The 12,092-nt window shown below is 49.3% G+C and overlaps 1 protein-coding gene across 1 annotated transcript in view; it reads left to right on the top strand.

Annotated features, from left to right (window-relative positions):
* Positions 1-9,225: 9,225 nt before the first annotated feature.
* The window catches only part of rabp (Cellular retinoic acid-binding protein), a 10,999-nt gene continuing 8,132 nt past the window's right edge, over positions 9,226-12,092 (top strand). Inside the window, 1 exon segment of the mRNA NM_001140880.2 lies at positions 9,226-9,655. Coding sequence (NP_001134352.1) covers positions 9,574-9,655 — 82 coding nt within the window. The 5' untranslated portion in view covers positions 9,226-9,573.

Here is a 12,092-nt window from a genome sequence, read left to right as displayed (position 1 = left end):
GGTGGAGGGGTGCAGGCAGAGGAGGAGGGTGTAGGGGTGCAGGGAGAGGAGGGTGGAGGGGCGTAGGGAGAGGAGGAGGGTGGAGGGATGGATGGAGGGTGCAGGGGTGCAGGCAGAGGAGGGAGGAGGGGTGCAGGGAGAGGAGGAGGGTGGTGGTTGAGGGATGGAGGAGGGGTGCAGAGAGAGGAGGAGGGTGGAGGGGTGCAGGGAGAGGAGGAGGGTGGAGGGGTGCAGGCAGAGGAGGAGGGTGGAGGGGTGCAGGGAGAGGTGGGTGGAGGGTGGAGGGGTGTAGGGAGAGGAGGAGGGTGGAGGGATGGAGGAAGGGTGCAGGGGTGCAGGCAGATGAGGAGGGAGGAGGGGTGCAGGGAGAGGAGGAGGGTGGAGGGATGCAGGGAGAGGAGGGTGGAGGGGTGTAGGGAGAGGAGGAGGGTGGAGGGATGGATGGAGGGTGCAGGGGTGCAGGCAGAGGAGGGAGGAGGGGTGCAGGGAGAGGAGGATGGTGGAGGGGTGCAGGGAGAGGAGGAGGGTGGAGGGGTGCAGGCAGAGGAGGAGGGTGGAGGGGTGTAGGGAGAGGAGGAGGGTGGAGGGATGGAGGAAGGGTGCAGGGGTGCAGGCAGAGGAGGAGGGAGGAGGGGTGCAGGGAGAGGAGGAGTATAGAGGGATGGAGGGAGAGGAGGAGGGTGGAGGTTGAGGGATGGAGGAGGGGTGCAGAGAGAGGAGGAGTGTAGAGGGATGGAGGGAGAGGAGGAGGGTGGAGGTTGAGGGATGGAGGAGGGTGCAGAGCGCAGAGGAGGTTGGAGGGGTGCAGGGAGAGGAGGAGGGTAGAGGGATGGAGGGAGAGGAGGAGGGTGGAGGTTGAGGGATGGAGGAGGGTGCAGAGTGCAGAGGAGGTTGGAGGGGTGCAGGGAGAGGAGGAGGGTAGAGGGATGGAGGGAGAGGAGGAGGGTGGAGGTTGAGGTGATAAAAACTGGCTGCACTTTTATTGAACCTTTTTCTAGTTAAAGAAAAAAATCAAAGTAATGAAAACTGCAGCATGTAAAGGAGGTGAGAGCATGGGAAACACTGCTTGTTTTTCTTCTCAGTTTTCCTCTTCGGCTCACTCTACCTCTCCCCCTTCCCATGTTGTTCATTCTGTTCTTGTCTTTCTCTCCAGTGTCTTCTCTATCTCCTCCACTTCCTGTCATTATATTTCCCTCCTCTTCTCCCTTCATTCCCCTCCTCCTCCTCTCCCTTCATTCTCCCTCCTCCTCTTCTCCATTCATTCTCCCTCCTCCTCTTCTCCCTTCACCCCCTCCTCCTCTTCTCCCTTCATCCCCCTCCTACTCTTCTCCCTTCATTCTCCCTCCTCCTCTTCTCCCTTCATCCCCATCTCCTCTTCTCCATTCATTCTTCCTCCTCCTCTTCTCCCTTCATCCCCATCTCCCCTTCTCCCTTCATTCACCCTCCCCCTCTTCTTCCTTCATCCCCCCTCCTCTTCTCCCTTCACCCCCCTCCTCTTCTCCCTTCATTCACCCTCCCCCTCTTCTTCCTTCATCCCCCCTCTTCCTCACTGTCTCATTGTTGAGTGCAATGCAATCGAGTGCAATTCAGCTGTAACTTGTACAATGCAATTTATCAATGCCATTGTCAGACAGCACTTCAGAACTGTCTTTCTTCTATCTGAACTGGCTGACAGGATCGTATAACTGTAGATTAGCAAATACAGAGAAGAGGACTGGGACCAGGGGGATCAGGAACCAGGGGGGAAGTTGTAGAGTTGAAGTTGCACCTAGACACTGATCTATAGCCAGTTTTGCCAACTTACCCCAAACAGATAAGGTTAGAATTTGGGGAGGGTAAGCTGATCCTAGATCTGTCCCAAAGGGCAACTTCTACTTCTATTGCTCAATTCACCTCTCTTCCTCTCCCCCCAAATGCCTCTCCCTTCTGCTCTCCCTCTTTTTTTCTCTCCCTCCTGCTCTCCCTCCTACCCCCCATCTGCTCCCCTCCTGCTCTCTCTCCTGCTCTCCCCCCTGCTCCCCCTCCTGCTCATCCTCCTGCTCATCCTCCTGCTCTCCCTCCTGCTCTCCCTCCTGCCCCCCTCCTGCTCACCCTCCTGTCCTCCTCCTGTTCTCCCTCTGTCCAGACTAGCTCATAACAAATGAGGGTGATAATTTGAACCACAAAGAGATGGGGGGAGGAAATTAGATGGGGGGAGGAAAAGGGGGAATAACGAAAGGATAAAAGGAGTGTGAGTAATGCAGGCATCTGGACCCAACTGGCCACTCATCTGGAGCTCAGGTCTCTCTCTCTCTCTCTCTCTCACACACACACACTATAAATCTAAAATAATTGTTATTATAATAATACAGCTGTGTGTGTGTGTGTGTGTGTGACAGTCTGTGAGGTAAGTGGTTTTGTGTGTGTGTTAGTGTGTGACAGTCTGTGAGGTAAGTGGTTGTGTGTGTGTGTGTGTGTGTGTGTGTGTGTGTGTGTGTGTGTGTGTGTGTGTGTGTGTGTGTGTGTGTGTGTGTGTGTGTGTGTGTGTGTGTGTGTGACAGTCTGTGAGGTAAGTGGTTGTGTGTGTGTGTGTGTGTGACAGTCTGTGAGGTAAGTGGTTGTGTGTGTGTGTGAGTGACAGTCTGTGAGATAAGTGGTTGTGTGTGTGTGTGTGTGTGTGTGTGTGTGTGTGTGTGTGTGTGTGTGTGTGTGTGTGTGTGTGTGTGTGTGTGAGATAGTCTGTGAGGTAAGTGGTTGTGTGTGTGTGTGTGTGTGTGACAGTCTGTGAGGTAAGTGGTTGTGTGTGTGTGTGAGTGACAGTCTGTGAGATAAGTGGTTGTGTGTGTGTGTGTGTGTGTGTGTGTGTGTGTGTGTGTGTGTGTGTGTGTGTGTGTGTGTGTGTGTGTGTGTGTGTGTGTGTGTGTGTGTGAGATAGTCTGTGAGGTAAGTGGTTGTGTGTGTGTGTGTGTGTGACAGTCTGTGAGGTAAGTGGTTGTGTGTGTGTGTGAGTGACAGTCTGTGAGATAAGTGGTTGTGTGTGTGTGTGTGTGTGTGTGTGTGTGTGTGTGTGTGTGTGTGTGTGTGTGTGTGTGTGTGTGTGTGTGTGTGTGTGTGTGTGTGTGTGTGTGTGTGTGATGGTCTGTGAGGAGAGTGGTTGTGTGGTTGGGAAGTCCCAGAGAACTGTCTCCTCTATTATTCTCTGACTAATTCATGTAAAATCAGATTCTACCCAGGAGGGAGAATAAACAACAAACAAATGTTTTCGCAGAGACAGATTTCAACACACACACACACACACACACACACACACACACACACACACACACACACACACACACACACACACACACACACACACACACACACACACACACACACACACACACACACACACACACACAGTCTTTCACACAGGGCTGGCCTTGATTTACTTTAAGAAAATGTTCTCACCGTTTTATTTGATAGAGAAAAAAATCACTGATACCCAACACAAATGTTTGGCAGAGTGAGATTTCTACACACGCCATGATTCAATCATCCTCTTTTGTTCAGTGAGGTTGACGTTTCATTTTCAGTAGATTAGTCCCTCTCTATCTTTCATTTAACTAGGCAAGCCAGTTAAGAATGAATTCTTATTTACAATGACGGCATACACGGGCCAAACCCAGACGATGCTGGACCAATTGAGTGCCAACCAATGGCACTCCCAATCACGTCCGGTTGTGATACAGCCTGCAATCGAACCAGGGTGTCTGTAGTGACGCCTCTAGCACTGATATGCAGTGCCTTAGACCGCTCCGCCACTCGGGAGCCCTTTCATACTTTCTTCCTAACTGTCTGTCTTCTATCTGTAGGCTCTCCCCTCTTTCTCTCAGCTCAACTTCACCCCCCCTCCCCCGATCTCTCTCTTTTATTCTTGCTCCTTGTGTCGTTAAAACTCTGCCTCCTCTTCTCTAATCAAACCCACATGCTGGGTCAGCCTGCCAGCAACCCAACGAGCTAAAGAGTCACTGTTGCTGTTTGTGTGTGCGGTGTGTGTTTGTGTGTGCGCGTGTGTGTTTGTGTGTGTGCTGTGTGGGTGAATGAGTTTACTTGTGCTACAGTGGAATAAACCTCAGCTATTAGAAACAAACACAGACATATTTACAAGAAAGTCAGATCTCGTGCTCTCTCTCTCTCTCTCTCTCTCTCTCTGTCTCTCTCTCCCTCTCTCTCTCTCTCTCTCTCTCTCTCAGTCTCTCTCTGTCTCTCTCTCTCTCTCTCTCTCTCAGTCTCTCTCAACTCTCTCTCTCTCTCTCTGTCTCTCTTTCTCTCTCTCTCTCTCTCTCTCTCTCTCTCTCTCTCTCTCTGTCTCTCTCTCTCTCTCTCTCTCTCTCTGTCTCTCTCTCTCTCTCTCTGTCTCTCTCTCTCTCTCTCTGTCTCTCTCTCTCTCTTTCTCTCTCTCGCTCTGTCGCTCTCTCAGAATCGGAATAGAGGGACAACCATCTCTCAGTAGCATTCTCTAAAATTAGAGGCAAGTAATGGGGTTCAGGGTTCAGAGTTCAGTGTGTATATGTGTGTGTGTGGCTCTCAGTAGTTTCCTGTGAGAATAAAGGCGGTAATGAAGTTCAGGGGTCAAAGGCTATATAGGTCAGGGTCAAGTTCATCTCTGGTGGGGTTACCGGGGTGACTGGTTTTACTGGGGGTCAACTGGATGATAAAGTGGAGAATGCCACAGATGTGTGACTTTACTGCTGGCTGGCAGTACACATCTGGTCACAGACACAGACACACATTCACCACTCAGTCATTCAAGGAGCTTGGGAGGCTGTGAGTAAGGGAGAGCTTCAGAACCACCATAGAACTGATAGAGACTACCAGAACCATACGTCTATATGACCCTGATGACTGTCTACTCTGCATATACATCCTTCTCTGCTGGAATGTAAATAGAAGTCAGTATGAGCCAAGTCCATTCTAACCATTCTATTAGGGTGGAGTGGAACCCTGTGTCATTTGACTGAGGGGGAACCAGGAAGTGATACCAGGGAGAAGAGGAAGTCACAGTGGACATAGGGGATGGTAATCTGTTAGAGTACAGGGGGAGAGTGTTGACACAAGACTGAACCTGATTTGAATGAGAGAGGGAGACAGGAGGAGAGAGGGAGGGAGGGAAGGAAAACAGTAAAGGAGGAGAGGATGGAAATGATAGGATAATGAAGAGATGGTGGGGTCAAGACTGAGAAATATCAGTCAGTCGGTTGTACCTATAGGGCCCTGAGTTGTTCCTGACTATGTGACCTGACCTGGAAAAAGTGACCTGGAAAAACCCTATAGTTATAAGGCCTCTTTGGCAACGTCGTTCTCAACAGGTAAAAGGCACCGATTGTTATGGCATGAATGTTGGTGAATGTTAGGTGTGTGTCTGGCTGGTTCAGCTTGGGGTTGTATGAGTTGACAGATTGGAGATATCACTTACCAATACTGTTCTTGGCAAGATAAAGAGGAGCGAGAAGAAAGGAGAGAACACTGTGAAGGGGCAGGGAGGGAGGGAGGGAGGGAGGGAGGGAGGGAGGGAGGGAGGGAGGGAGGGAGGGAGGGAGGGAGGGAGGGATAGAGAGAGAGAGGAGAGAGGGAAAAATGAGCAGAAATTTGACAATGAGGTGGAAAATATTTCCGTACGCCTCAGAAGAATCAGAGGAGTCTCCTTTTACATCTGTCACATCCCTCTGTTTACCAGTCTCTCTTTATTCCTCTCTAGTACCTGTCCATCTCTGTCTTCTTCCTTCCATACGTCTCTCTTTCACTCCATCTCTGTTACTCTCTGTTTGCCTTTGATCTCTCATTCTTTCTCTCTCTCTGCTGACTCAACCTCCTTCGCTTTTCTACAGGTGAACAATGAGCTAACAAATGACCTGCTCTCTGGTCCCTGACTCTCTCTCTCTTCTCCCTTTCACTCCCCTTCTACTCTCCACTTCTGTCTTCCCCCTCTCCCTCACTCTCCTCAAAATGCTTGAGGAATGTGTCACACCAGCACAAAAGAATAAAAGCAAGAGAAACGGAGGGAGGGAGGAGGGGAGGGAGAAAGTTTGTGAGGTAAAGGAGAAGCAGAGGAGGGAGAGAAGGAGAAAGAATAAGAGAAAGGTTGAGAGGACGATTGCATGGTTGGGTGCAGATGAATGCTGAGGGCTGCTTTGTCATCACGTGCAGACGTGCCACATCCCCCACACACACATTCACAACGCTGTATCAACCCCTCGTTCCACTGCTGGGATAACGTTTCCCTTCACACTGATCTAAGATCAGTTTCATCCCCCCCTATTTCTAAAGGTTAGGATTGTGGATGTAAGATGAATAGCTGATCCTATCTGTGCCATGTGTTGGTTAAACTGCGGGGGTTGTGGGCTAACTAGGTCACTAAGGATAATATCACACTGGCCAAATGATCTGCATAAATATACAGCACAATACCAGCCACATCCCTCACAGCTTATTATATATGACCGTGACAATGTTGTGGTCTGAATTCATATGACCACCAAGAATAATAGTTGCAATAAGGCTCTGCATTCAAATTATTGCAAGTATTCTTCTTGAGACAAAATGCTACTACCATGCTTGACAATTATTATAAACTTAATGTTGATAATAATGTGGTTTTGTGTTTTAATCGTGGATAATGTATGTCACCCAAAGAGTTAATAGGTGCAGCACACCGCAACGAGCAAAACCTGAAAGAGTTATGAGTGACATGGAGAAAGAGAGAAGAAGAAAGGACAAATGGAGAGATAGATGTATGGATAGATTAGAGAACTGATAAGAGTGGCTAATGACTCGTGCCTGCTGTTGGACAAGAGGAGGAACTTGTGTGGACATGCTGCAGTGTGTGTGTGTGTGTGTGTGTGTGTGTGTGTGTGTGTGTGTGTGTGTGTGTGTGTGTGTGTGTGTGTGTGTGTGTGTGTGCGTGTGCGTGTGTCGGGGGCGGCGGATGATGCATGTGGTGGTGTAGTGAGTCCAATATCACTCATCTCCAGCCATCATTGCCAATAGCTGAAACACAAGCAGCGCGCTTTGTTCACTTCAAACAAAACAACTCTCTATTCGAGGCGTTGGGTTGCGTTCCTTGGACGCGCGGCCTCTGCGTAAAAAGTGTATTACATTACCATATAGTTATATAAACGTAAATGTGCAGGTTAGATTACAACTCGGCGGTGATGGTAAAGTATTCCCTGTGCGCTTAGCCAACGTGTCTGTATCAGACGGATGTGGACATGTGTGAGGTGGCGTCTGTGGGGCTCTAAGTGCATCTGTGGTTTCCGGGGAGTGCCCCACCGGTCGCCACGGTAACCCTCGAGTTAATCCAGCGTGCAGTGTAGTGGATGGGATCATCCATCAAGAGTCAATAGTTAACGTCCCCTTTGTCCTGCAGTCATCCATCATACAGTGTGTGTCTTTATTAGGACCCTCGGCCCGACCCCGCGGCCCCCCGACCCAGCCCGAGCCCCGCCCGGAGCTCTGTGCCAAATATCCCCCTCCCTCACTCTTCTCCTCCCTCTCACCCCTTTCTTCCAACCGAACAGCAGGGGGCTGCACCAAAGGCACTGAGAGGCTACCGCTCCCTGCCCTTCTCTCCACCTCTCCAACTCCTGCTCTCTCGCAATTCAAATGGCTTTATTGGCATGGGAAACATATGTTTGCATTGTCAAAGCAAGTGAAATAGACAATAAACAAAAGTGAAATAAATAATTAAAAAAATGAACAGTAAACATTACACTCACAAAGTTCCAATGGAATAGAGACATTTCAAATGTCATATTATGTCTATGTACAGTGTTGTAACGATGTGCAAAAAGTACAAAAGGGAAAATAAATCAACATAAATATGGGTTGTGTTTACAATGGTGTTTGTTCTTCACTGGTTGCCCTTTTTCTTGTGGCAACAGGTCACAAATCTTTCTGCTGTGATGGCACACTGTGGTATTTACCCCAATAGGGAGTTTATCAAAATTGGATTTGTTTTGGAATTCTTTGTGGATCTGTGTAATCTGAGGGAAGTATGTGTCTCTAATATGGTCATACATTTGGCAGGAGGTTAGGAAGTGCAGCTCAGTTCCCTCCTCATTTTGTGGGCAGTGTGCACACAGCCTGTTTTTTTTAGAGCCAGGTCTGCCTACTGCGGCCTTTCTCAATAGCAAGACTATGCTCACTGAGTCTATACATAGGCAAAGATTTTCTTAAATTTGTGTCAGTCACAGTGGTCAGGTATTCTGCCCTCTGTTTAGGGCCAAATAGCATTCTAGTTTGCTCTGTTTTTTTGTTAATTCTTTCCAATGTGTCAAGTAATTATCTTTTTGTTTTCTCGTGATTTGGTTGGGTCTAATTGTGTTGCTGTCTTGGGGCTCTGTGGGGTCTGTTTGTGTTTGTCTGTCTCAATTCAATTCAAAGGGCTTTATTGGCATGGGAAACATAGGAAACACCTCTCATGTCTCTGTCTTGCTCTCTCGTGAGTTCAGTATGTTTCTGCACGCGAAGTCAAACTTATTGACGCAGTCCGGTTAAATAGATAGCCCGCTGGTCGAGGACGGGGGCTGTATCCCGTTACCACCTCTTTTATTTTTATGACACATCGCTGCGGCGCTGGGGGAAGAGGGTAGAGAAAAGAGAGAGGGAGTGAAGAAGAATGGACAAGGGGGGTGAGATGAATTTGTGGGAAATAGTCTCAACATTCCATCCAATCGCTGGCCCTCGATCATGTCCAAGAATTGAAGCACCAAGTGTCTCTCTATCTCCCCTACATCAACACACGGACTGGTACCTGACTTCCTTGACACTCACACTGCATCCATGCCAACGATAAATTGGCTAAATCCGAAACTGGCACTCAGAACAGTTTTTCCGGTTTCAATTACAACACAATGGCTTCAACCATGAACCACATGTCTGACAAACACCACAAATTAAATAATATATTGCACCTCATAAAATAATGTTTCCATGAGGTTATGCCCTTGTGCGCGTGCGTCTAGGGCGCGGTCACTCCATTGGCACATTAAAGGTGCGCGGGGATAAAGAGGCGTGGCAAGTGGCTCAGCTGGGAGGTCCTAGAACGCACATGTTCTCTCCGGGCGTGGTCGTGGCGGGACTTAGGAACTATAGACGATTCCCGTTGGCTCCTGGACATGACAGACGTGTGTCGGGCGTGTCTGAAGTGTGAAAGTGGGCATGTTATCAGCGGTCAAAGGAAGTGGCTAGTTTTCCATTCCATCCATTCATAGCGCAACCGCTCATAACGTGCACTGACGCATAGACGAGATAGGGATCAGCGAGAGAGAGACAGAGAGAGAGACAGAGAGAGAGGGTTGGATTAGGGCACTGACAGCCACCTCAGTCAAACAGTTGAGAGACACACGGTCACAACCTGCTGAGGGGGCAAAACTAACGGGACCGGAAAGTCTAAATCCAATCCAGATCACCTCTTAACCGGTTAGGGAGAGAGGACCACCGACCACCTCGAGACCCCGCATTGATTGAAAAGAGGGCAGAGTTGGAGAGTAAAACAATCCGTTTTGAAAAATAAGTCAAATTGATCTATCCAGCCACCCTATACTCTGAACCATGGAGCGCAAAATCCCTGACTTCGCTGGTACCTGGAAGATGAAGAGCTCAGAGAACTTCGAGGAGCTTCTCAAAGCGCTGGGTGAGTGATGATAATGATGATGATGGTGGTGATGATGGCGATGAAGGGGATGGTGGTAAATATTTGTGGTACATATATCACTAACTTTATTATAGCCTATTATTATAGCAGTTATTGAATTATTACTGATTTATTACCTCCCCCCCCACACACACACACACAATGGTTCATGCATGCACTTATTAATCAGACATGTGGTGCACTCTGTGCGTCGCGTGAGTGGGGGGTCTTTGTAATTCTGGCTAACCCAAAACTCAATGCTTGCCCCCCAGCTAGCTTCACCCTTCTCTCCCCCTCCCCTCACTGCCCCACTTCCCCAGCCAGCCTCCCCTCCCCCCTCGCCTCACTCCGCCAGACAATGGAGACAAACGGCGGCACCTCTGTCCGTGTCACCGCGCGGAGAAAAATAACATCACATCGTGCAAGTGTGTGTGTGGGATCGGAAGAAACAGACGCTTCAAAGAGAAGAGTCCGTTATGACGTGACAGCGCAGGCCATTTGGGATATTATCAGCCCGCATGCCAACCTTAAGAGCTGTTTCACTGTCATTTCATTCTCAATCTTAAAGGCCTCTCTCCACACCTGCAGCAGTTTGCGTGGAATAAAAAGGCAACGCCTGTTCATTTATCTGGTAGGGTGTGTGAGTGTGTCTGTCAGTGGTTGCCAATTTTCGTATTTTTACTCAAATACAAGGGCATACCAGGAATACATGTATATCAACACATAAGCACATAAGGGAGGGAGGATCGAGAGAGAGACGCCTGTGTTCGTGCGCAAAAGTGCAATATGTGTCTGTGTTATGAACTAGTTCTAAATGCCACCATTGTTCCTGCCGGAATAACCGGAGTCAGTGGCGCATCACCGGCCGGGCGCGCGCATTCCAATTTCCTGGTTTGACTGACGCACCAATTAACATAAATCTGCTCTCTGTCTTTACCCATCATTACCCACGCGAGGGGTGTGTGTGAGGGGTAGCGTGCTGGGAGATAGAGAAGGGGGTGAGGTGGGGGCCAGAGGATAGAAAGAGAAAAAAGGGTCAAACAAAAGAAGAAAGAAAAGAGGGAGAGATGATGAAATGAAACTGACAGAGAGATAGGCCAGGGAGATGTGGGATGTGTGTCTGTGTGTGTGTGTGTGTGTGTGTGTGTGTGTGTGTGTGTGCGTGTGTGTGTGTGTGTGTGTGTCTGTGTGTGTGTCTGTGTGTGTGTGTGTGTGTGTGTGTGTGTGTGTGTGTGTGTGTGTGTGTGTGTGTGTGTGTGTGTGTGTGTGTGTGTGTGTGTGTGTGTGTGTGTCTGTGTGTGTGTGTGTGTGTGTGTCTGTGTGTGTGTCTGTGTGTGTGTGTCTGTGTGTGAAGAGCGGAGAAGGGGAGCTGTACCCATAAAAGGGAGGGACTGTATGTGAGGAAAGTAACTCAGACAGACAGAGAGGAGGAGAGGACAGACTGACTGGGTCTAATGCTTTACCTGGCCTTAACATGTACACACACACACACACACACACACACACACACACACACACCACGCACACGCACACGCACACACGCCACACACACACACACATACACACAGACACACGCACACATACACACACACACACAGGCGCAGGACATTCACAGACACAGACGTGCACACAGACCTACTGGCATGGTGAGGAGCAGAAATATTTGGCCAGACTCTCTAGAGAGAACAGAGGCAACTCTATCTGCACACACTTGGATGCTAACACACACACACACACACACACACACACACACACACACACACACACACACACACACACACACACACACACACACACACACACACACACGCGGTAGTTCTCTAATGTACCTAGGTATTGGCGTGACTGACAGAGAGGAATGATCCCATGATCCTTTGGGTTTCATTAGAGGCTACAGCGCAGCTGGATGCAACCTGTCACCACTCCTCCCTCATCCCTCCTTCCCCTCCTCCTCTGTCTACCCCGTTCCAAATGCTTCCTATGGCCTCTGCTCTTTGACCTTTAACCCTGACCGTCTGTGTGAGTGTGTGTGTGTGTGGTGTGTGGGTGTGTGAGTAGTGTGTGTGAGTGTGTGTGTGGTATGGGTGTGTGAGTAGTGTGTGTGTGAGTGTGTGTGTGGTATGGGTGTGTGAGTAGTGTGTGTGTGAGTGTGTGTGTGGTATGGGTGTGTGAGTAGTGTGTGGGGTGTGGGTGTGTGAGTAGTGTGTGTGGTGTGGGTGTGTGAGTAGTGTGTGTGTGGTGTGTGTGGTGTGGGTGTGTGAGTAGTGTGTGTGAGGTGTGTGAATAGTGTGTGTGGGGTGTGGGTGTGTGAATAGTGTGTGTGGGGTGTGGGTGTGTGAATAGTGTGTGTGGGGTGTGGGTGTGTGAATAGTGTGTGTGGGTGTGTGAATAGTGTGTGTGGGGTGTGGGTGTGTGAATAGGGTGTGTGAATATTGTG

The sequence above is a fragment of the Salmo salar genome, chromosome ssa02, assembly GCF_905237065.1.
Source record: "Salmo salar chromosome ssa02, Ssal_v3.1, whole genome shotgun sequence".
Taxonomy (NCBI): Eukaryota; Metazoa; Chordata; class Actinopteri; order Salmoniformes; family Salmonidae; genus Salmo; species Salmo salar.
This window is presented reverse-complemented; position numbering and strand designations above follow the sequence as displayed.